At 42.6% G+C, this 20,870-nt stretch overlaps 1 protein-coding gene across 16 annotated transcripts in view; it reads right to left on the bottom strand.

Annotated features, from left to right (window-relative positions):
- PTPRS (protein tyrosine phosphatase receptor type S) overlaps positions 1–20,870 on the bottom strand; it is a 600,160-nt gene that overhangs the window by 255,679 nt on the left and 323,611 nt on the right. For 11 of the 16 annotated variants that reach the window (XM_040417715.1, XM_040417713.1, XM_040417721.1 and 8 more), the window contains 5 exons: positions 9,178–9,765; positions 8,515–8,612; positions 7,363–7,616; positions 3,878–3,968; positions 3,137–3,352 (listed from right to left, as the gene is read on the bottom strand). In XM_040417715.1, the coding sequence (XP_040273649.1) occupies positions 3,137–3,352; positions 3,878–3,968; positions 7,363–7,616; positions 8,515–8,612; positions 9,178–9,765 (1,247 nt within the window). The remainder of the gene's footprint in view (positions 1–3,136; positions 3,353–3,877; positions 3,969–7,362; positions 7,617–8,514; positions 8,613–9,177; positions 9,766–20,870) is intronic. The other 5 variants (XM_040417724.1, XM_040417726.1, XM_040417725.1 and 2 more) reach the window with 2 other exon arrangements.

Below are 20,870 nucleotides of genomic sequence, written 5' to 3'. Positions count from 1 at the left end.
TCTAGGGATTATCTGAAGATTCAATCTATACTGAAAAATGAATGTTAGTATACAGTACAGACCAAAAGTTTGGACACACCTTCTCATTCAAAGAGTTTTCTTTATTTTCATGACTATGAAGGCATTAAAACTATGAATTAACACATGTGGAATTATATACATAACAAACAAGTGTGAAACAACTGAAAATATGTCATATTCTAGGTTCTTCAGAGTAGCCACCTTTTGCTTTGATTACTGCTTTGCACACTCTTGGCATTCTCTTGATGAGCTTCAAGAGGTAGTCCCCTGAAATGGTCTTCCAACAGTCTTGAAGGAGTTCCCAGAGATGCTTAGCACTTGTTGGCCCTTTTGCCTTCACTCTGCGGTCCAGCTCACCCCAAACCATCTCCATTGGGTTCAGGTCTGGTGACTGTGGAGGCCAGGTCATCTGGCGCAGCACCCCATCACTCTCCTTCATGGTCAAATAGCCCTTACTTTCAAAGTTTTCCCAATTTTTTGGCTGACTGACTGACCTTCATTTCTTAAAGTAATGATGGCCACTCGTTTTTCTTTACTTAGCTGCTTTTTTCTTGCCATAATACAAATTCTAACAGTCTATTCAGTAGGACTATCAGCTGTGTATCCACCTGACTTCTCCTCAACGCCACTGATGGTCCCAACCCCATTTATAAGGCAAGAAATCCCACTTATTAAACCTGACAGGGCACACCTGTGAAGTGAAAACCATTTCAGGGGACTGCCTCTTGAAGCTCATCAAGAGAATGCCAAGAGTGCGCAAAGCAGTAATCAAAGCAAAAGGTGGCTACTTTGAAGAACCTAGAATATGATAATTTTCAGTTGTTTCACACTTGTTTGTTATGTATATAATTCCACATGTGTTAATTCATAGTTTTGATGCCTTCAGTGTGAATTTACAATTTTCATAGTCATGAAAATAAAGAAAACTCTTTGAATGAGAAGGTGTGTCCAAACTTTTGGTCTGTACTGTATATTTTTTTTCCCATTTGGTTATCAATATTGGACAGAGCCACACACAATGATCAATTCTAAACCTCAGGAGTTTCTATCATTAACATGTCTCAAGAGTAATTGCTCTGAGGATGTAATTTCTTCCTGAATTCCTCTATGCACAGATCAATTTTAGGGCTCATGCACACGAACGTATTTTACTTCCGTGTCTGTTCCATTTTTTTGGCGGACTGTATGCAGAACCTTTCATTTCAATGGGTACATAACAAAAAAAGGGAAGTTACTAAATGTGCATTCCGTTTCCATATGTCCGTTCTGCAAAGAAACAGAACATGTCCTATTATTGTCCGCATTACGGACAAGGATAGTACTGTTCTATTAGGGGCCAGCTGTTCCGTTCCACAAAATAACACAAAATACAGAATGCACACAGACGTCATCCGTATTTTTTGCGGATCTATTTTTTGTGGACCGCAAAATACATACGGTTGTGTGCATGAGCCCTAATTCTGAGCATCCAGACCCAGGTGATTATTCTGTATCTGAAAATCAGTTTTAGGCCTCATGCACATGGTCGTTTCTCGGCTGTGGCCGTATTGCGGCCCGTAAACAGCGGGTCTGCAATATGCGGGCACCGGCCGTGTGCTCCCCGCATCACGGATGTAGACCCATTCACTTGAATGGTCCGCAATCCGGAGCTGTGGTGCAGAACAGAGGCATGGAGAGAAACACCACGGAAGCACTTCGTAGTGCTTCCGTGGTGTTTCTCTCCGTGCCTCCGCACCGCAAAAAAATAGAACATGTTCTATTTTTTTACGGTGGAGACGAATCACGGACCCATTCAAATTGAATGGGTCTTGATTCGTCCTGGCCGCCGCACGGAACAGCCGCACAACGGCCGTGTGCATAAGGCCTTAATGGCAATAAAGACATATTAAGAAATGAATCAGCACAGAATGCTGGACCTACTGAAAAAAATAATAATTAGGTGCTGCTCAAAAGTTATACATGTTTTTTGTGTATACATGACAACATACAGACTACTTTTAGGTGCTTTATAGACTATATATAGTCTCACACACTGTCACAAACTTACCTGTCCGGGCTCCAGAAGTGAGATCTGTAGCTGGGAGAGACATGCTGCTAAGCCACGCCCCCTAGTGATGCTCTTTCTCCCCACAGCGGGAGTGTGCTGGAGAAGATTAGCAGTGGGCTGATTCTTCAGCTGATCTATGCCTGTGTGCTGTGTTCTGACTGATAGGGAGCCGAGTCAAGACCTATCAGGTTCTGATTCAGGGATTCGGGGCTCTATTTAAACCCCTGCTGGCAATACACCCTTGCCAGTTTTTTTTGGTGTGCTCGAGTTGCTATTTTGCGGTTTGGATTTTTACTATTGGATTTGTCTTCGGCTTGACTTGGACCTCTCTTTCTGCTCTGCTGTGATTTGGTACTGTATTGACCTTTTCCTGCACGACCTTTCTCTGTGTGTATGTCTGTTTCTGGGTTCCAGTTGTATAAACAGGTCCTTGCAGCTTTTACCGCGGGTGCTTGGTGTGACTCCCTGCACTTACCAGCATAGGGACGGTCGACCAGTTGTGGACTCGCCAGGGCTTGCTCTGCAAGTTGGCAGGGACAGAGGGTTGGGTGCAAGTTAGGGCTCACTGTGTAAATGTGTTTTCCCTGCCTACTGTGCTGACACACACTAAGCAATTCATTATGCAACCACCCTGGTGGCCAGCTCAGTAGTGATTGCAATGTTCCTAACAGCAGTTCCACTCGAACGTGATCAGCCTGTGTGTCTGCTGGATCTTCCGGGCCAACTGAGCTTCCCTGAACTAAACTGACTGTAGCATAGTGTTTTATGAAGCAGTCAGTTACTATCTGATTGCAGATCTCTTGTACTGAACTCACATGAAAAGGATGATCACGTTTGTGTGAAACAGCCTTAAGGGTATGTTCACACTGAGTATTTTCTGTGTCGATTTCGGCACAGATGCTGCAGCAGAAACTCAGTCTCCCATTTATTTTAATAAGAACCCACTTTACAACTGAAAATCTGCTGCAGATATCTGAGTTCCTGTTCAAACCAACTTTATCTAAATACACAGTAAAAGTTTGTTATCAAAGCCTTTTTGCAACATAAAAATGCAAAAAAATTACTTACTGCTTCTGCACCTTCCAGCATGGCCAAGATAAAGAAAACATATCTTTGCCCAAATTCAAGTGCTTTGTTTTCAAATCCATCATGAATTTTCTGATCTCCAAGTATAAACTCAGGAGGTAGAGACTGGAAACGAGCTGCAACGTATGGCTTGGGGAGCTCCACATGCCTTAGATGACGCAAGCTCCGACGATGCAGCTTTGTAATGCTGTGAACTAGCTGAAATACACATGTACACTATACTTAAAGATATATGAGAAAACTTATCATGGGAAAATGGCAAACAAACAGTCTTAACAATAGAAGCTTTAGACTGATCTGGCCTCAGACATTCAATTCTTTGACTTTATGTAACAGCTAAACTGTATTGTTTAAATTGGCATATATGTTTCATTGGGCTGGAATCCACTGGATGAGATAAAGGTGATGGCATCTGCATAGTTTCAACAATCACATTTTATTGTTATAATAATTTAGAACTATTTAAATTATAACAAGCAATACCAACTTTCAAAATTTGCCAAGTTTGACCAGGTGCCCATGAATCTTAAAGAGCCTGGCAATGTATTTCCTGTACATAACTTAATACTAGATGTGCTCCTGTTAAGAAGAGCTGATTCATGTTTCACAGTCTCCAATGTGTACCAACTTCTCTTCCAGCAAGTTATGTCATCTGCCACCTCTGCACAAATTGGCCGCAAACATGAACACCAGGGAGAGATGGATAGAAATACACTTTCTTACCTCTTCTAAATCCATCTCTTCAGGACTCCCCCATGGATTAAGAAACTGTCCATGTGATTTTTTCAAAGGCACTACTACAATATAGTAACCCCTGTAAAATGAAAGACTGTTAGTATGTTAAAAATGAAAACACTTTGGATTAATACATTTGGAAACTATAAAAAGCATTTGTCAGCTGACATAACTGATAACAATATTTTGATTTGCCTTATTTCAATGTTTTTTTCATGGTTCTTATGGCATACGGAGGTACACCAGCATTTGAATGAAAAAACCTGAAAGATGGCAGCAGATCAGCAGTGTGGCCAATTCTAACCACATCTGAACGGTCAGTTACCAAGAGCACTGTGCTCCCGATGACTGAGTGGCTTCCCGTAATGAGATCAGATGAGCCATTCTTATCTATGGCAGCTTCGTGCCTTCTGAAGGCTCCGAGGCCTGCCACAGCAAAGTTCCTATGAAGCCATGCCTGTTCTTATAGGAACACATAGATTCTCTCAGATCAGACAATGGCAGGTTCCCAAAAAGTTTGTAAAAATATAAAAAACAAAAACATATGAAAATAAAAATTACCTCCTTTACCCATTTAAAGACTATGTACACATTTGGGGGCATTTTTATTATTGTTATTATTATTCATAAATTATTATTGCATTGTACTCATTTTAAGCTAAAAATCATTTTTTTAATTGGTCTTTATTTCAAATATGGAAACTTTTTTTCTGTACAGGGATAAGATGCTCCAATGAAGAGATATCAATTTCCCTCTGCTCTGTCACCTCGCTAATCCTACAGGCTCCTTATCTCTGCTCTCTTACATTATAAACATTCATTATAGCTCAGTTCTTATCCTACTGAAGAATGTGGCTTAAACAAGTGTTTATGACGTCTTAGTAAATTAGAGATAACGTTTATTAGATGACCGGCACAAAGTGAAAGTAAAAAGAACAGTTCACACAGCTAGACAGTTAACCCTTTGTAACAGAACAGCTCAATATTTTTAATAAAGACCAATTGAAAAAATTATTTTAGCCCAAAATGAGTAAAATGCAATCATAAATATATATTTTTTTGCCTCCAAAGGTGTACATCAGGGCCGTTTCTAGGACCGGGCGGGCTGGGCGGCCCCCCGGGCGCTGTCTGAAGGGGGGCGCCGGCAGGGGCGGTCGTTTCTCTGACTGTTATTACTCTCGTGCCATGCGCCCTGGCTCCCTCCCTCTGAGATCTCGCCTGCCCTGCGATCTGCACCTGAGTGTCGAGGCCTCTGTTATCTACAGACAGTGTCCGTACGTACCGAGTCCAGTCACTCAGCTCCGGTACGTGCGGGCGGCACTTACTGACGTCACGCGCCTGCTCCTCCCACTAGGCGGCGCAGGCGCGTGACGTACAGTGAGTGAGCGCCGCGCTGCCTGCCTGTTACCGCCCGCCCTGAGCCCCTGAGCAGTGCTGATGCTGAAAAGAAGCCTGCTGTGAGGCAAGCCTGAGTCTATTCTGTGGATCCGGGACAGTGGGTGGGTGCAATGTGGTTAAACCAAATTTTTTTTTACAATGGGGACACTGTGGATGGTCTGTGGGGGAAGTGGCATTAATTACAATGGGAGGCGGGGGCCACTGTGGGAGACATGAAAGTGGGGGCCACTGTCACTGTGGGGGACATTAAGTTTAATAAGGATCACTATGGACATTATTTAGAATGGAGGCTGCTGTGGGTGTCATTATAACTATAATGTCTGATAGGCCTAGTCCTGAGCTGAGTTATATTACCCTGCCCATGCCATTTATAATAATGTACCCATCTCTGATACCCCTTAATTATATTACCCCGCTGGGGTAATATAACTAAGGGGTATCAGGGTACATTATTATACAGGGCATGGGCAGGGTAATATAACTCAGCTCAGGACTAGGCCTATCAGACATTATAGTTTCCCATGCCATGTAGTGTTATTTAATGGAGTTCCCTCTATCAGTGGCCATATTGGGACTGAAGCACCGGGCAGAGAGTGGAGAAGGACACAGCACTTTACAAAGCAGGTAATTTGTGCTGACCCCGTAATCAAAATATATGAGTAAGTGCCTTATAATGCTGTTTACATTACAATTCAGAAAAATGTCTTAAAGAGCCTAACTGTCACATCTGTGACAGGTCTCAGAAGGTCTGAAAGATTATCTACGCATTAGTGATCTGACAGCCTCTTTCGGTTTCACTTTGTCTGTGTGTTGCTGGTATGTCCACACCTCCTGTTCAGGTGTGGATCATGTGACCTTTACCTCGCCCTATTAAGGGCTCTTTCACACTTGCGTTGTCCGGATCCATTGTGTACTTTATTTGCCGGAATTACACGCCGGAAAAACGCGTTGTCCGGAAAAACGCGTAAGAACGCATAATTTTTTCTTTCCGGATGCGTCTTTCCGGCTTTTTTGGTAAGAGACTGATCCGGAAATCCTGAAGCCAACATCAACGTTTTTTTTCCGGATCCGTCGTATGGATCAGGTATGGGGCCGGATCCGGAAAAAAAACGATGGATCCGGAAAAAAAACGTTGATGTTGGCTTCAGGATTTCCGGATCAGTCTCTTTTCGCGCCAGCCAAGTCCTTCCTACTTCCTGGCGCAGACGCAACTTCCGGATCCGTCGTTGCGTTGTAACAACTGAAGATGTTAGGACGGATCCGGAATAATACATTTCAATGGGCTATTATTCCGGATCCGTCAATGCGGCAAGTGTTCAGGATTTTTGACCGGAGCAAAAAGCGCAGCATGCTGCGGTATTTTCTCCGGCCAAAAAACATTCCGGTCCTGAACTGAAGACATCCTGATGCATCCTGAACGGATTTCTCTCCATTCAGAATGCATGGGGATAATCCTGATCAGGATTTTTCCGGCATAAAGCCCTGACGACGGAACTCTATGCCGGAAAACAAAAGCGCAAGTGTGAAAGAGCCCTTAGTCTGACTTTTCCCATCACTTCTTGCTTGGGATAGCTTAATTTGGTCTAGGAAGAGCTGGAGTGTGGTTCGTGTTGAAGTCCTGTTCATCCATCATCCTCTGAAGTTAAGTGTTCCGCTTGTTGTGTTTTGTATCCCCCCCCCCCTCTGGTTGTTTACTAGGCCTCAGTGAGACGCTAGTTCCTTCACCAGGGAAGGAACAGGTGGTCTCTGCCCTGTCATTATCTTTAGGGCATCTGAGGGTCACCAGGGTTTTCTAGGTTCCTGTGTATGGGTATCTCTACCATTGAGAGGTGCCCATACGGATAGGAGTTAGGGCCAGGAGCAGGGTTTTATAGGTGGTAACCCTTTTCCTTCCCTAGCGGTGAGGCCTAGTGTCTTTCCCCTTCCTTCTTGTTGTCTTTTGGTGTTCTCCCCTACTACATCCGTGACACTAACCCTTTTAAATCAACTTAACTGTTAAAAAAAGTTTTTACCAATGAAATTATCAGAAATGTTTAGGCTCAGTCAAAGGACAAAACGATCATCACAATTTTTACCTGACTGACTCTGTAGTCCCCACACTTGGCAAAGTTATTGTTATGCGACCATCAGAATCTGTCTTCCAACTCATCAAAGGTTTCATACCCAACATATTAGGTGCAGTGCGAACAGCAACAGTTTGTTGAAGACCACTCATAGTATTCCCACGACTAGTAAGAATAAAATTGTAATAGGTCTTCGGTTTCAGGTTGGTGATCAATTTCTTTGTTGTTCGTCCATCAACATCCACTGTTTGCATGTTATATTGAATCTTAAGGTAAAGGAAGGCATAGAAACAATTAGACATAAAATAAACATAAAATGACATAAGGCACAAGGCAATGGGAGGATGGGACGCCCCGTGTATCGGAGCCGCAAAACCCCACCCTCACATATACCGTACTGACAAGGGAACGTGACAGAAATACAAGGTGCTAAACCACACTATGGTGGGTGAGATGTGGAATCACCCAAAGTAACATGTAACTAGATGGACACCTGTGTGTATTCCTTACCTCCTGATGAAGACTTTTCCTGGCAAAACGCGCGTCGAGGTGCAGCTCTGTTCAGATACCTGGTGCTTCCACACATCATGGGTAACTCATGTATTCCGTAGTTTATGTTTAGTGTCTCTATTTGGCTGTTATTTTTTGCACATGCTATTGTTGCTTTGTTATGATCATATCATTTATTGTGACCTGGTTTTCTGCTTTACATCAAAGGCAGGCCACGGTCACCATCTATTTTGGTTGGCAACCATGGCATGTGTGATAAGGCGATATTATGTACATCTGCGGTATGCATCAAGTAACATGTTACTTTGGGTGATTCCACGTCTCACCCACCATAGTGTGGTTTAGCACCTTGTATTTCTGGCACGTTCCCTTGTCAGTACGGTATATGTGAGGGTGGGGGTTTTGCAGGTGCGATACACGGGGCGTCCCATCCTCCCATTGCCTTGTGCCTTATGTCGTATGTTTATTTTATGTCTTAATAAAACTACATATATTTTATATGAGTGTTTTCCTCATTCCTTTTGGGGTTATTGGTTTGGTTCTTTTTTGGCTATAGTAATTTATGCTAGACCCCAGTGTATTGCATGCACTTTATCAGAGTTTTTCTTATCGGTTGGTCTAATTAACGTAAAAACAAACATTAATTTTGCTTACCTTGTAAGGCATTACTGAGTTGTAATTTTCAGGAAATTCCCAGCTCAAGAGAACTGAAGTCTTCGTGACCATTTTGACCTTAAAATTTTTGGGTAATACTGAAAAATATTGAAAAGAAAAAGGGAGAGGGCCGGGTCTCTAAGTTACTCAAGTAGAATATGCCTTTTAGGAACCACTTTCAAGAGGACAGAGGACTTTTGAGACACTATAAAGGAAATAAACTGTGTGTTTTTAAATACCATAATTATTTAATATTAAACTAGCCCACACTTTGCTTCATGACTCCAAAACCAGAAATGGCATTATAAGACAATTATAAGCATTACACCACAAAAGGGGGTAAGATTGATTAATCAAGCACGAGAGATGGCAACAAGAATATTACAATGCACACAGTGAAAGGAAGAGGAAGCAGAGGAGTTTCCCACCTGTGATGTTTGGTGAACCCAGAAACTCATGAGAAGTGTCTTAACTAAACTTGAATAAGGGGAAACACTTACCTGGAAATACCTTTCGAATCACTCTTATATAGAAAAAACATATGGCAGAAAGACCACCATCCCATTTATCATGACTGCCCTTGTTCTGAAGGCTGCTTTAGTTTACCTGCTTGCTTTCAAGAACCAAAATTAAAGCCAAGGAATCAAGACTGATAAGGCCTACCTTGATTTAGAAGAAAAGTGCGGTACTGGACACTTGGACTGTAAGGCCCAGGACCTTTACTGGTGTATGCACGTATTTTGACTTCATAAACAGTGTTAGGCTTCAGGTTGCTCAGCAAGCAATTATTTTCAGAAGATGGTAGGTCCATTTCCAGCATTTTGTCTGGAGAGTCGACTACCCAATAGGATAATGTATACTTGGTGATAACACCATGCTGTTCAGCAAGAACAGGAGGCAGCCAGTTTAGCTGGATAGACACAGAGGTGATATTGCTAGGATCAGTTAATTGAGGATAACCTTTAGATGCTTCCTCTGGTATCATATGCTCTTGTACTGCTTCCTCACTAAAGCCCGCCCGGCTTTTGACCGCCATTTTAAAGATGTACTTTGCACCCTTATGGATATTGTTGGCTGTATATTTCTTTTCTTCAGCTCCAAACTCTAGCTCTGAAAGAACTTTAGCATCAATACGCCCAAACTGTAGGCGGTAACCTAGGACTTGTCCAACTGACTCACTTGGTGGTTCCCATTGTAGTAGCAAGCTGCTTTCCGATATTTGACTGACAGAAAGGTCAGGTTTTCCTGAAACTATAAGAGAAAGAAAATGCATTTAGGATACACTGTCCATCTATTTAAAAAAATCTATGATTACCAATGTGAGCACTTTTCTGATTTAGCCTGCATCAACACGTCAACTCAATGGACATGTAACAATAAACTAATTGCACTGTATTGTTCTCTGTAATTAAGCAAAGATTTTTGGAATTAAAGTTAAACTCCAGAATTATAATTTGAATATAATTTTAGCCTTTGTGACTGTCTTCATCGATGTTCTTGAATAGCAACTATTAGAACAAAGACAGTGTCCTTATGTGTCCTGGAGGACATGGATGAAAGCATTATATTAGTGCCACCACCGCTGAAATGTCTCTTATAAATAGCTTTTAACTAAAAGTCTGATTATTTGGTGGACAAATAAAGTACTAGACTTTCTATAATGTTAACCCACACTAAAGTGGCTTTGAGAGTTCCATTTTAAAGTGTGTGCTTCTAAAAGCATGGATTCAGCATTCTAAATATGGATTCTGGCAATGTATATCCCAAAATAAATAATACACAAACATCTTTAACATATTTTTTTGCATCAATTAAACTTAAACAAATAAGACAGACCAATACAAAAGGACAAGATCATAAAATTCTACATATTTATTCTCTGAAAAGTACAATTCCGATGGATTATTTATTCAGGAATGTTGACAGCAGGGATGGTGACTCCCTCCTACCAACATTAACTAATAAAGACAGGTATTAGAAATGTATTCTAATATCCAAATCTCAAAGTAAAGTCTATTTCCCCCTATGCCAAACCTCATGTTTGCGACTTTTGAAATGCCACTGCACCCAAGTCTAGGGTCAAGTGGTGTTTTTACGCCACCCTTGAAAAGGAGGCATGGCGAGGGTGGGGATGAGGCAGGGCCAGTAGGCCCAGTGAGTTTATCTTCTTTTATGCCTGTATAAACCTTTATACCCTGAATCATTTTCACTTTTTGTATCAAAATATATAGAAATGTGTGCAGTATGTGTTCAGTATTTAAATAGTTAATGCTAAATACAAATGAACGCTTCACAAGAATCTCCAATGATGTTAAGATCCAGTATTTCCAAGGCTTCAAGTCCTCACAATGGTTATGGCAATAAGAAAAAATATATAGGACACTCTCTGGTAATAGTATTCTTACTCAAAGAAGTAAAGAGAGAATTGTACGGAGTAACATATTGATAGACACAAATATTCATAATGCTTTGGTAAACTTCTAACTGAACTCACAAGATTGAAAAAACAATACAATTATGACTAGGGGTGCACCGAAATGAAAATTCTGGTCCGAAACCGAAACCGAAAATTCAGGATGCCCTTGACCGAAAACCGAAACCGAAACCGAAACTGCCTTTTTGCCCAAATACTTTTAAAATACTTTTTTTTTAATGATTTTATTAATAATTCTTTTTCATGAATGAAATTCATCTGTGGGTGGCGCTGTTATGGAGAGGGGGATCTGTGGGTGGCGCTGTTATGGAGAGGGGGATCTGTGGGTGGCTCTGTTATGGAGAGGGGGATCTGTGGGTGGCGCTGTTATGGAGAGGGGGATCTGTGGGTGGCGCCGTTATGGAGAGGGGGATCTGTGGGTGGCGCTGTTATGGAGAGGGGGATCTGTGGGTGGCGCCGTTATGGAGAGGGGGATCTGTGGGTGGCGCCGTTATGGAGAGGGGGATCTGTGGGTGGCGCCGTTATGGAGAGGGGGATCTGTGGGTGGCGCCGTTATGGAGAGGGGGATCTGTGGGTGGCGCTGTTATGGAGAGGGGGATCTGTGGGTGGCGCTGTTATGGAGAGGGGGATCTGTGGGTGGCGCTGTTATGGAGAGGGGGATCTGTGGGTGGCGCTGTTATGGAGAGGGGGATCTGTGGGTGGCGCTGTTATGGAGAGGGGGATCTGTGGGTGGCGCTGTTATGGAGAGGGGGATCTGTGGGTGGCGCTGTTATGGAGAGGGGGATCTGTGGGTGGCGCTGTTATGGAGAGGGGGATCTGTGGGTGGCGCTGTTATGGAGAGGGGGATCTGTGCACTGTTATGGGCATAACAGTGCACAGATCCCTTTCCCCATAACAGTGCACAGATCCCTTTCCCCATAACAGTGCACAGATCCCCCCTCCCCATAGCAGTGCACAGATCCCCCCTCCCCATAGCAGTGCACAGATCCCCCCCTCCCCATAGCAGTGCACAGATCCCCCCTCCCCATAGCAGTTCCATAGACCGATCCCCCCTACCCATAACAGCCCCGGCCCTGCTGCCCACAGCATCTTTATTTTACCTTACAATCGTGAGGCTCCAGTAACTAACAACTCTGCAGGCAGAGCGGAGGGCGGCGTAACGTCACTTACTCACGTGACGCACCTGCTCCGCCCACTTTATGAATGAAGGAGGCGGAGCAGGCGCGTCACGTGAGTAAGTGACGTTACGCCGGCCTCCGCTCTGCCTGCAGAGTTGTTAGTTACTGGAGCCTCACGATTGTAAGGTAAAATAAAGATGCAGTGACAAAGTAAACCGCCCGCCCGGCGCCCGCCCGCAGATGGTGGGTGACAAATCCCACACCCCATATTTTCGGCCGATATGTAACAATATCGGCCGAAGTGGATTAGGTGCATTTTCGGCCGATATTTTCGGCTGCCGAAATTTCGGTGCACCCCTAATTATGACCTTTTGAGCTAAAGAGGTTCACCAGGATTGTTATACTGATGGTCTATCCTCAGGATAGCTCATCGATATCAGATCCACAGGGTTCCCACAATCGGCATCCCCACTGATCAGCTGCTCTGCAGTAGTTCCATCATTGTGTAGTGGATGGGAGTAGTACTGCGGTCACCTGCTATATCCACTACAAAGTGGACAAGCTTTGTAGTTCCAGTGCCAGAACTACTGCAGAACAGCTGACTGTTGGAGGATATTCCTCTTGAGAATAGGCCATCAATAATAAAGATCCCTTTAATAGACACATTAGGGGAGATTTATCAAACTGGAGTAAAGCAGAACTGGCTTAGCTGCCCATAGCAAACAATCAGATTCTACTTTTACATTTTTCACAGCTCCTTTGGAAGATGAAAGGTGGAATCTAATTGGTTCCTAGGGCAACTAAACCAGTTTCCCCTTACATTATTTTTGATAAATTTCTCCCATGGTACCTTATGAAACTGGTGTAAAGTAGTACTGATGCCCTTAGCAGACAATCAGATTCCTCCTTTCATTTTCCGAAGGAGATGTGAAAAATGAAAGGTGGAATCTGATTGGTTGCTATGGGGAACTAAGCCAGTTTTCCCTTACACCAGTTTTAATAAATCTCCCCCCATATTTAGAACAATGACAACACTTCCCACCATAATGGTTTCTACATTAAATCATTGTTCATGTTACCAGATAAATAATGAAAGGGGTATTCCCATTGTGTCCTTTATTGCTGTGCTTATGCACAGTCCACTCCATTAGAGGCTATGGAAAGGGAGACCAGTCTTGTGCACATCCCTACTTATGAATGCTATAGCTGCTTATTCGGCTCTTTCCATAACTTATATATTTCAAAGGAGAGGACCACATGCAAGTTGCCACCTCTCTGAAGTGTTTGGAGATTATGGCGGACAAAAACAGATGAACAGGAATATCTAGTGCCCAGTTTTCTTAATAGATAACAGTTTCAGGATTAGGACCCACACCTATTGGTGCATTTTATATGATATACAGTGGCTATGCCATAAATACCTTGGATGGAAATATTGCTTTTAGACCACACTGCAATATTATTTTTGGTTTTCAGACTGCTCCATACCCATCAGGATAAAAACCTTAATTAACCTTCGTGCACACAGATGTGTCCGTACTTTGGCCCACAAGCAACGGTGCCGCAAAATATGGATCATTAGATAGAGCTATTCTTGTATGCAATACAGACAAGAATAGGACAGGTTCTATGTGCATGGCCCCATAGAAATTACCGGGCCAGAGTGCTATCACCCAAAAATGCTGATAGCACATGGGTGAAAAATATGGTCTTGTGCATAAGGCCTTATAGAGGTACTACCTATCAGCAATGTAGCTTGTATGTTCACAGCCTTGGTACAAAGCTATTGCTGGGTCTTTCATCAAACCTAACCAACAATCACACGCTAGTATATGTGCAAAATGCATGCATTTTATAGAATTCCTATCATCTTTAGCAAAGTATGAACGTCATTTAATTCTGACCATATATACATTACTTAAGGATTACTTAGGGATTTTATTGAAAGCCTAATTATTCTATACAACGTCTAACATTTATTTTGATGCAAGAAAAACAGAGAGAGTGTAGTAAGTATCTCACTGACCTTTTTGGTTGTGACAGGCACAATACCTTGTTGGGCTTGACACTCAAGAAGGATTCAGCAATCCTTCTGACTGCAGCCATTAATTCAATCCAACAATGACAAACAGAACCCAAGTAGATATATCGGAAAATGGAATACTTTTCAATAAATATACAGTACAGATCGTATTTTGAACAGTTTATTTCAAGTACAGCTGAAAATATGATCTGTACTGGATATTTATTGAAGAACGAGAAAGCATTTCACTGACTGTGCCATTGAAAAGGATCCCATTTTTCGATATATGTAACATGTAAAGAGGTATCTCCAAGGAAGAAAACAATCTCACTAGTGACACCTCTTGAATGTGTTTTCCTATGAGTCCTATTGGCAATGCTCCATGGAAAATGAATATGCAAAGAGCTATCTCCCAAGATCTCTGGCTTTTCTATATTCCTTTGTCAAATCCCAAGGCTTATTGGAAAGTCAAATTTTAATTTATAGGAAGCCACTTTCAAGAGGTGGAGATACCTTTTTGTATATTCGTTTCCCATGGAGCATTGCCAATAAGTCTTTGAACCATAGAGTACTTCCAGTAAGTCTCCATACAGAACTGATCTCTTTAAGGAGACTCAGCACCCTAGCGAAGCCACATAGGGGAGTGTCTATGTGACTAGCTGGGCTGTGTTAGGTGTAGCCATAGAGGATTGTGTATGTAACTAGCTGGGCATTGTTATGTGTAGAGATAGGGGTTTGTATATGTAACTAGCTGGGCGTTGTTAGGTGTAGCGATAGGTGAGTGTCTATGTAACTAGCTGGGCTTTGTTAGGTGTAGCCATAGGGGAGTGTCTATGTAACTAGCTGGGCTTTGTTAGGTGTAGCCATAGGGGAGTGTCTATGTAACTAGCTGGGCTTTGTTAGGTGTAGCCATAGGGGAGTGTCTATGTAACTAGCTGGGCTTCGTTAGGTGTAGCCATAGGGGTGTGTCTATGTAACTAGCTGGGCATTGTTAGCTGTAGCGATAGGGGAGTGTCTATGTAACTAGCTGGGCTTTGTTAGGTGTAGCCATAGGGGTGTGTCTATGTAACTAGCTGGGCATTGTTAGGTGTAGGGATAGGGGTGTGTCTATGTAACTAGCTGGGCATTGTTAGGTGTAGGGATAGGGGAGTGTCTATGTAACTAGCTGGGCTTTGTTAGCTGTAGCGATAGGGGAGTGTCTATGTAACTAGCTGGGCTTTGTTAGGTGTAGCCATAGGGGAGTGTCTATGTAACTAGCTGGGCATTGTTAGGTGTAGGGATAGGGGAGTGTTTATGTTACTAGCTGGGCGTTGTTAGCTGTAGCGATAGGGGAGTGTCTATGTAACTAGCTGGGCTTTGTTAGGTGTAGCCATAGGTGAGTGTCTATGTAACTAGCTGGGCTTTGTTAGGTGTAGCCATAGGGGTGTGTCTATGTAACTAGCTGGGCATTGTTAGCTGTAGCGATAGGGGAGTGTCTATGTAACTAGCTGGGCTTTGTTAGGTGTAGCCATAGGGGTGTGTCTATGTAACTAGCTGGGCATTGTTAGGTGTAGGGATAGGGGTGTGTCTATGTAACTAGCTGGGCATTGTTAGGTGTAGGGATAGGGGAGTGTCTATGTAACTAGCTGGGCTTTGTTAGCTGTAGCGATAGGGGAGTGTCTATGTAACTAGCTGGGCTTTGTTAGGTGTAGCCATAGGGGAGTGTCTATGTAACTAGCTGGGCATTGTTAGGTGTAGGGATAGGGGAGTGTTTATGTTACTAGCTGGGCGTTGTTAGCTGTAGCGATAGGGGAGTGTCTATGTAACTAGCTGGGCTTTGTTAGGTGTAGCCATAGGTGAGTGTCTATGTAACTAGCTGGGCTTTGTTAGGTGTAGCCATAGGGGTGTGTCTATGTAACTAGCTGGGCATTGTTAGCTGTAGCGATAGGGGAGTGTCTATGTAACTAGCTGGGCTTTGTTAGGTGTAGCCATAGGGGAGTGTCTATGTAACTAGCTGGGCTTTGTTAGGTGTAGCCATAGGGGTGTGTCTATGTAACTAGCTGGGCTTTGGTAGGTGTAGCCATAGGGGAGTGTCTATGTAACTAGCTGGGCATTGTTAGGTGTAGGGATAGGGGAGTGTTTATGTTACTAGCTGGGCGTTGTTAGCTGTAGCGATAGGGGAGTGTCTATGTAACTAGCTGGGCTTTGTTAGGTGTAGCCATAGGTGAGTGTCTATGTAACTAGCTGGGCTTTGTTAGGTGTAGCCATAGGGGTGTGTCTATGTAACTAGCTGGGCATTGTTAGCTGTAGCGATAGGGGAGTGTCTATGTAACTAGCTGGGCTTTGTTAGGTGTAGCCATAGGGGAGTGTCTATGTAACTAGCTGGGCTTTGTTAGGTGTAGCCATAGGGGTGTGTCTATGTAACTAGCTGGGCATTGGTAGGTGTAGGGATAGGGGAGTGTTTATGTTACTAGCTGGGCGTTGTTAGCTGTAGCGATAGGGGAGTGTCTATGTAACTAGCTGGGCGTTGTTAGGTGTAGTGATAGGGGAGTGTCTATGTAACTAGCTGGGCGTTGTTAGGTGTAGTGATAGGGGAGTGTCTATGTAACTAGCTGGGCGTTGTTAGGTGTAGTGATAGGGGAGTGTCTATGTAACTAGCTGGGCGTTGTTAAGTTTAGCGATAGGGGAGTGTCTATGTAACTAGCTGGGCATTGTTAGGTTTAGCGATAGTGGAGTGTCTATGTTACTAGCTGCAAAGGAAATATAGCAAAAAATCCCAGCGGACGCTCTTAGTCTTCAAAACATCTCTTTCTTTATTTCATGAATACAGATACATATTGAGGATGTGTATCGGCCTGTCCAGCCTTCATCAGCTCATATGAAGCTGATGAAGGCAGGACGGGCCGATACGCGTCCTCAATATGTATCTGTATTGCTGAAAGAGATGTTTTAAAGACGAAGAGCGTCCGCTGGGATTTTTTGCTATATTTCCATTGGAGTGATTCCTCTCCCGTGCCGACGAACTGGAAGTCAGGAGCTGACCATTTTTGCAATTTGTTACTAGCTGGGCGTTGTTAGGTGTAGTGATAGGGGAGTGTCTAAGTAACTAGCTGGGCGTTATTAGGGTTGGTGCTCAAGCTGTGGCAGAGAAAGGAGAAGTACATCTTGGCTTTGACTGGATACAGCAGCCGGAAGTGTAACATACAGGATGGAAACAAACCAGAGTGATTTATTTACATGGTGAATGAATAAGGAGAGTTAAAACTGAAAAAAACAAGGGGAAGATGTACAGTCGTGGCCAAAAGTTTTGAGAATGACACAAATATTAGTTTTCACAAAGTTTGCTGCTAAACTGCTTTTAGATCTTTGTTTCAGTTGTTTCTGTGATGTAGTGAAATATAATTACACGCACTTCATACGTTTCAAAGGCTTTTAATCGACAATTACATGACATTTATGCAAAGAGTCAGTATTTGCAGTGTTGGCCCTTCTTTTTCAGGACCTCTGCAATTCGACTGGGCATGCTCTCAATCAACTTCTGGGCCAATTCCTGACTGATAGCAACCCATTCTTTCATAATCACTTCTTGGAGTTTGTCAGAATTAGTGGGTTTTTGTTTGTCCACCCGCCTCTTGAGGATTGACCACAAGTTCTCAATGGGATTAAGATCTGGGGAGTTTCCAGGCCATGTACCCAAAATGTCAACGTTTTGGTCCCCGAGCCACTTAGTTATCACTTTTGCCTTATGGCACGGTGCTCCATCGTGCTGGAAAATGCATTGTTCTTCACCAAACTGTTGTTGGATTGTTGGAAGAAGTTGCTGTTGGAGGGTGTTTTGGTACCATTCTTTATTCATGGCTGTGTTTTTGGGCAAAATTTTGAGTGAGCCCACTCCCTTGGATGAGAAGCAACCCCACACATTAATGGTGTCAAGATGCTTTACTGTTGGCATGACACAGGACTGATGGTAGCGCTCACCTTTTCTTCTCTGGACAAGCCTTTTTCCAGATGCCCCAAACAATCGGAAAGAGGCTTCATCGGAGAATATGACTTTGCCCCAGTCCTCAGCAGTCCATTCACCAAACTTTCTGCAGAAGATCAATCTGTCCCTGATGTTTTTTTAGGAGAGAAGTGGCTTCTTTGCTGCCCTTCTTGACACCAGGCCATCTTCCAAAAGTCTTCGCCTCACTGTGCGTGCAGATGCGCTCACACCTGCCTGCTGCCATTCCTGAGCAAGCTCTGCACTGGTGGCACTCCGATCCCGCAGCTGAATCCTCTTTAGGAGACGATCCTGGCGCTTGCTGGACTTTCTTGGACGCCCTGAAGCCTTCTTAACAAGAATTGAACCTCTTTCCTTGAAGTTCTTGATGATCTGATAAATTGTTGATTGAGGTGCAATCTTAGTAGCCACAATATCCTTGCCTGTGAAGCCATTTTTATGCAATGCAATGATGGCTACACGCGTTTCTTTGCAGGTCACCATGGTTAACAACGGAAGAACAATGATTTCAAGCATCACCGTCCTTTTAACATGTCAAGTCTGCCATTTTAACCCAATCAGCCTGACATAATGATCTCCAGCCTTGTGCTCGTCAACATTCTCACCTGAGTTAACAAGACGATTACTGAAATGATCTCAGCAGGTCCTTTAATGACAGCAATGAAATGCAGTGGAAAGGTTTTTTGGGGATTAAGTTAATTTTCATGGCAAAGAAGGACTATGCAATTCATCTAATCACTCTTCATAACAATCTGGAGTATATGCAAATTGCTATTATAAAAACTTAAGCAGCAACTTTTCCAATTTCCAATATTTATGTAATTCTCAAAACTTTTGGCCACGACTGTACACGAGCTAAGGAACTACATGAGCAAATCTTTTCAAAACTATAGTAAACATGGAAAAATCTCTTTAAAGGCTATTTATTATTACTGCATTGCACTCACTTTGAGCTAACCCTTTCTCTATAAAACCTTGAGATTCTCTAGAAGCATGCTCTGTATTCCATCAGGCAGCTCAGCTGACGGCTCCTTATCTCTGACCTTATAGACACTCATTATAGCTCAATTATCATCATTCTGCTAAGAATGTGGCTTAAAGAGGACCTTTCATCAGTTTTGACTGTCATCTCTCTTCCTTCTCCCTGGCTGTGAGCGGCCCACTCTGATTGGATCGCGCTCACAGCCAGGGCGAAGGAGACGCCCACAGCAGAAGACTGCATCTCCTCCCAGTTGCGACTATACTGCTCATTATAATACAGCACGCCAAATCATCGGGTGGGTGGGGGCCACAGTGGACGAACGGGGGGGCTTTTGAAAAAAAAACACCCATGGCATCAGTGGGGCCGCCCTACAAGGTAATACCATAATTAGCCTATGTCAAAACTGATGAAAGGTTCTCTTTAAATAAGTGTTTATGAGCTATTAGTAATTTAGAGATAAGGTTTGTTAGATTACTGCCAAAAAGTGAAAGTACCATTCACACAGCTAGACAGTTAACCCTTTGTGAGAGAATGGCTGAATATTTTTAATAAAGACTAACTGAAACAGATTTTTAGCCCAAAATGAGTAAAATGCAATGAGTGTACATAGCCTTTAAGTTTAGAAAATGTATTTAATTTTTATGTTGCTTTCACGTTTTAGGATACAGTTTGATCTTTCACACATTGCCTAAAAAACTCATTATTCTACAGAATACCTAGGAAATATGTACAGGTTTTTTTTTGTGGTTTTTTTTGCAAATTGCCTTCAAATTTTAGACATTCAATTCAATACTGTATCTTAACTGCATTTCACACATGAACTACAAAACATATCTAATGACATGCTGCATATAGTAAAATATATTAAATTGTACAATTGTACATTAAGATAACACTGTTAGCATAATTAATCTGATATAAAATGGAATTTTACAAGCTTTTTGCGAAAGTGCTACCAACCTATATTTTTTGCTTGGTGTCTATTTTTAGCTTGGAAAAAATGACAAGAAATTCATGTGTTTTTTACAAGCACGTTTAGTTTATTTTTTTTGTTCTATAGAGAAGTTTATGGGAAAATACCTGAAAAACACCACATCCAGAGTATACTAGGGGAGGGAGTATAGAGTATACAAGGGAACAAAAATGAAACAAAAAATGCCTGTCTTAAAATGCCTCTACAAACACTGTTTTTAGGGCACGTTATAATTTGCTACTGCGTTTTTGTCTAAAATATATATACTGTATATATAAGATGTGTGTGCGGTAGCCCTAGAAGCCAATAATACAAGAAAAATTCATGGAAAAAGCCAGCACCACTCAAGAGCCAACATTTCCAGCTTTATTCAGTGGTCAATCCTTCATTCAAAAGGTCCCATAAAAACAGCTTACGCATTTTGATCAGTCTGTGACCTTAATCATAGCCATGGATATGATCCTGAGTGGTGCTGGCCTTTTGCAAGAAAAACTGCAACAAAAAAACAAACAGCTTGTTTTAAAGGGAATCTGTCACCTGCTTTTAGCATTTTAAGCTGTCACCATTGCCATGTTCAGTGCCCAGCCCGCCCTAATTTGAATCCCAAGAACGGAGGCGTTCTTGGGATTCAAATTAAGGCGGGCTGGGCACTGCAGGGGGGCGTCACTGGGCACCAGAGAGGAAAAAAACGCCCCTCTGGGCACCTTAGAGCTTCATTAGCATATCATAAAAAGGGCTGTTTTATCAAAAGGACAAAACGAAATAAAGTAAGAAGAAGACTGCAGGAAATAAGGTACTTTAGTGAACATGGCAATGGTGACAGCTTAAAATGCTAAAAGCAGGTGAC

Source organism: Bufo bufo, chromosome 2, assembly GCF_905171765.1.
Source record: "Bufo bufo chromosome 2, aBufBuf1.1, whole genome shotgun sequence".
In the NCBI taxonomy this organism is placed as follows: Eukaryota; Metazoa; Chordata; class Amphibia; order Anura; family Bufonidae; genus Bufo; species Bufo bufo.
Note: the sequence above shows the minus strand (reverse complement) of the source record. Positions and strands in the feature narration are given on the sequence as shown.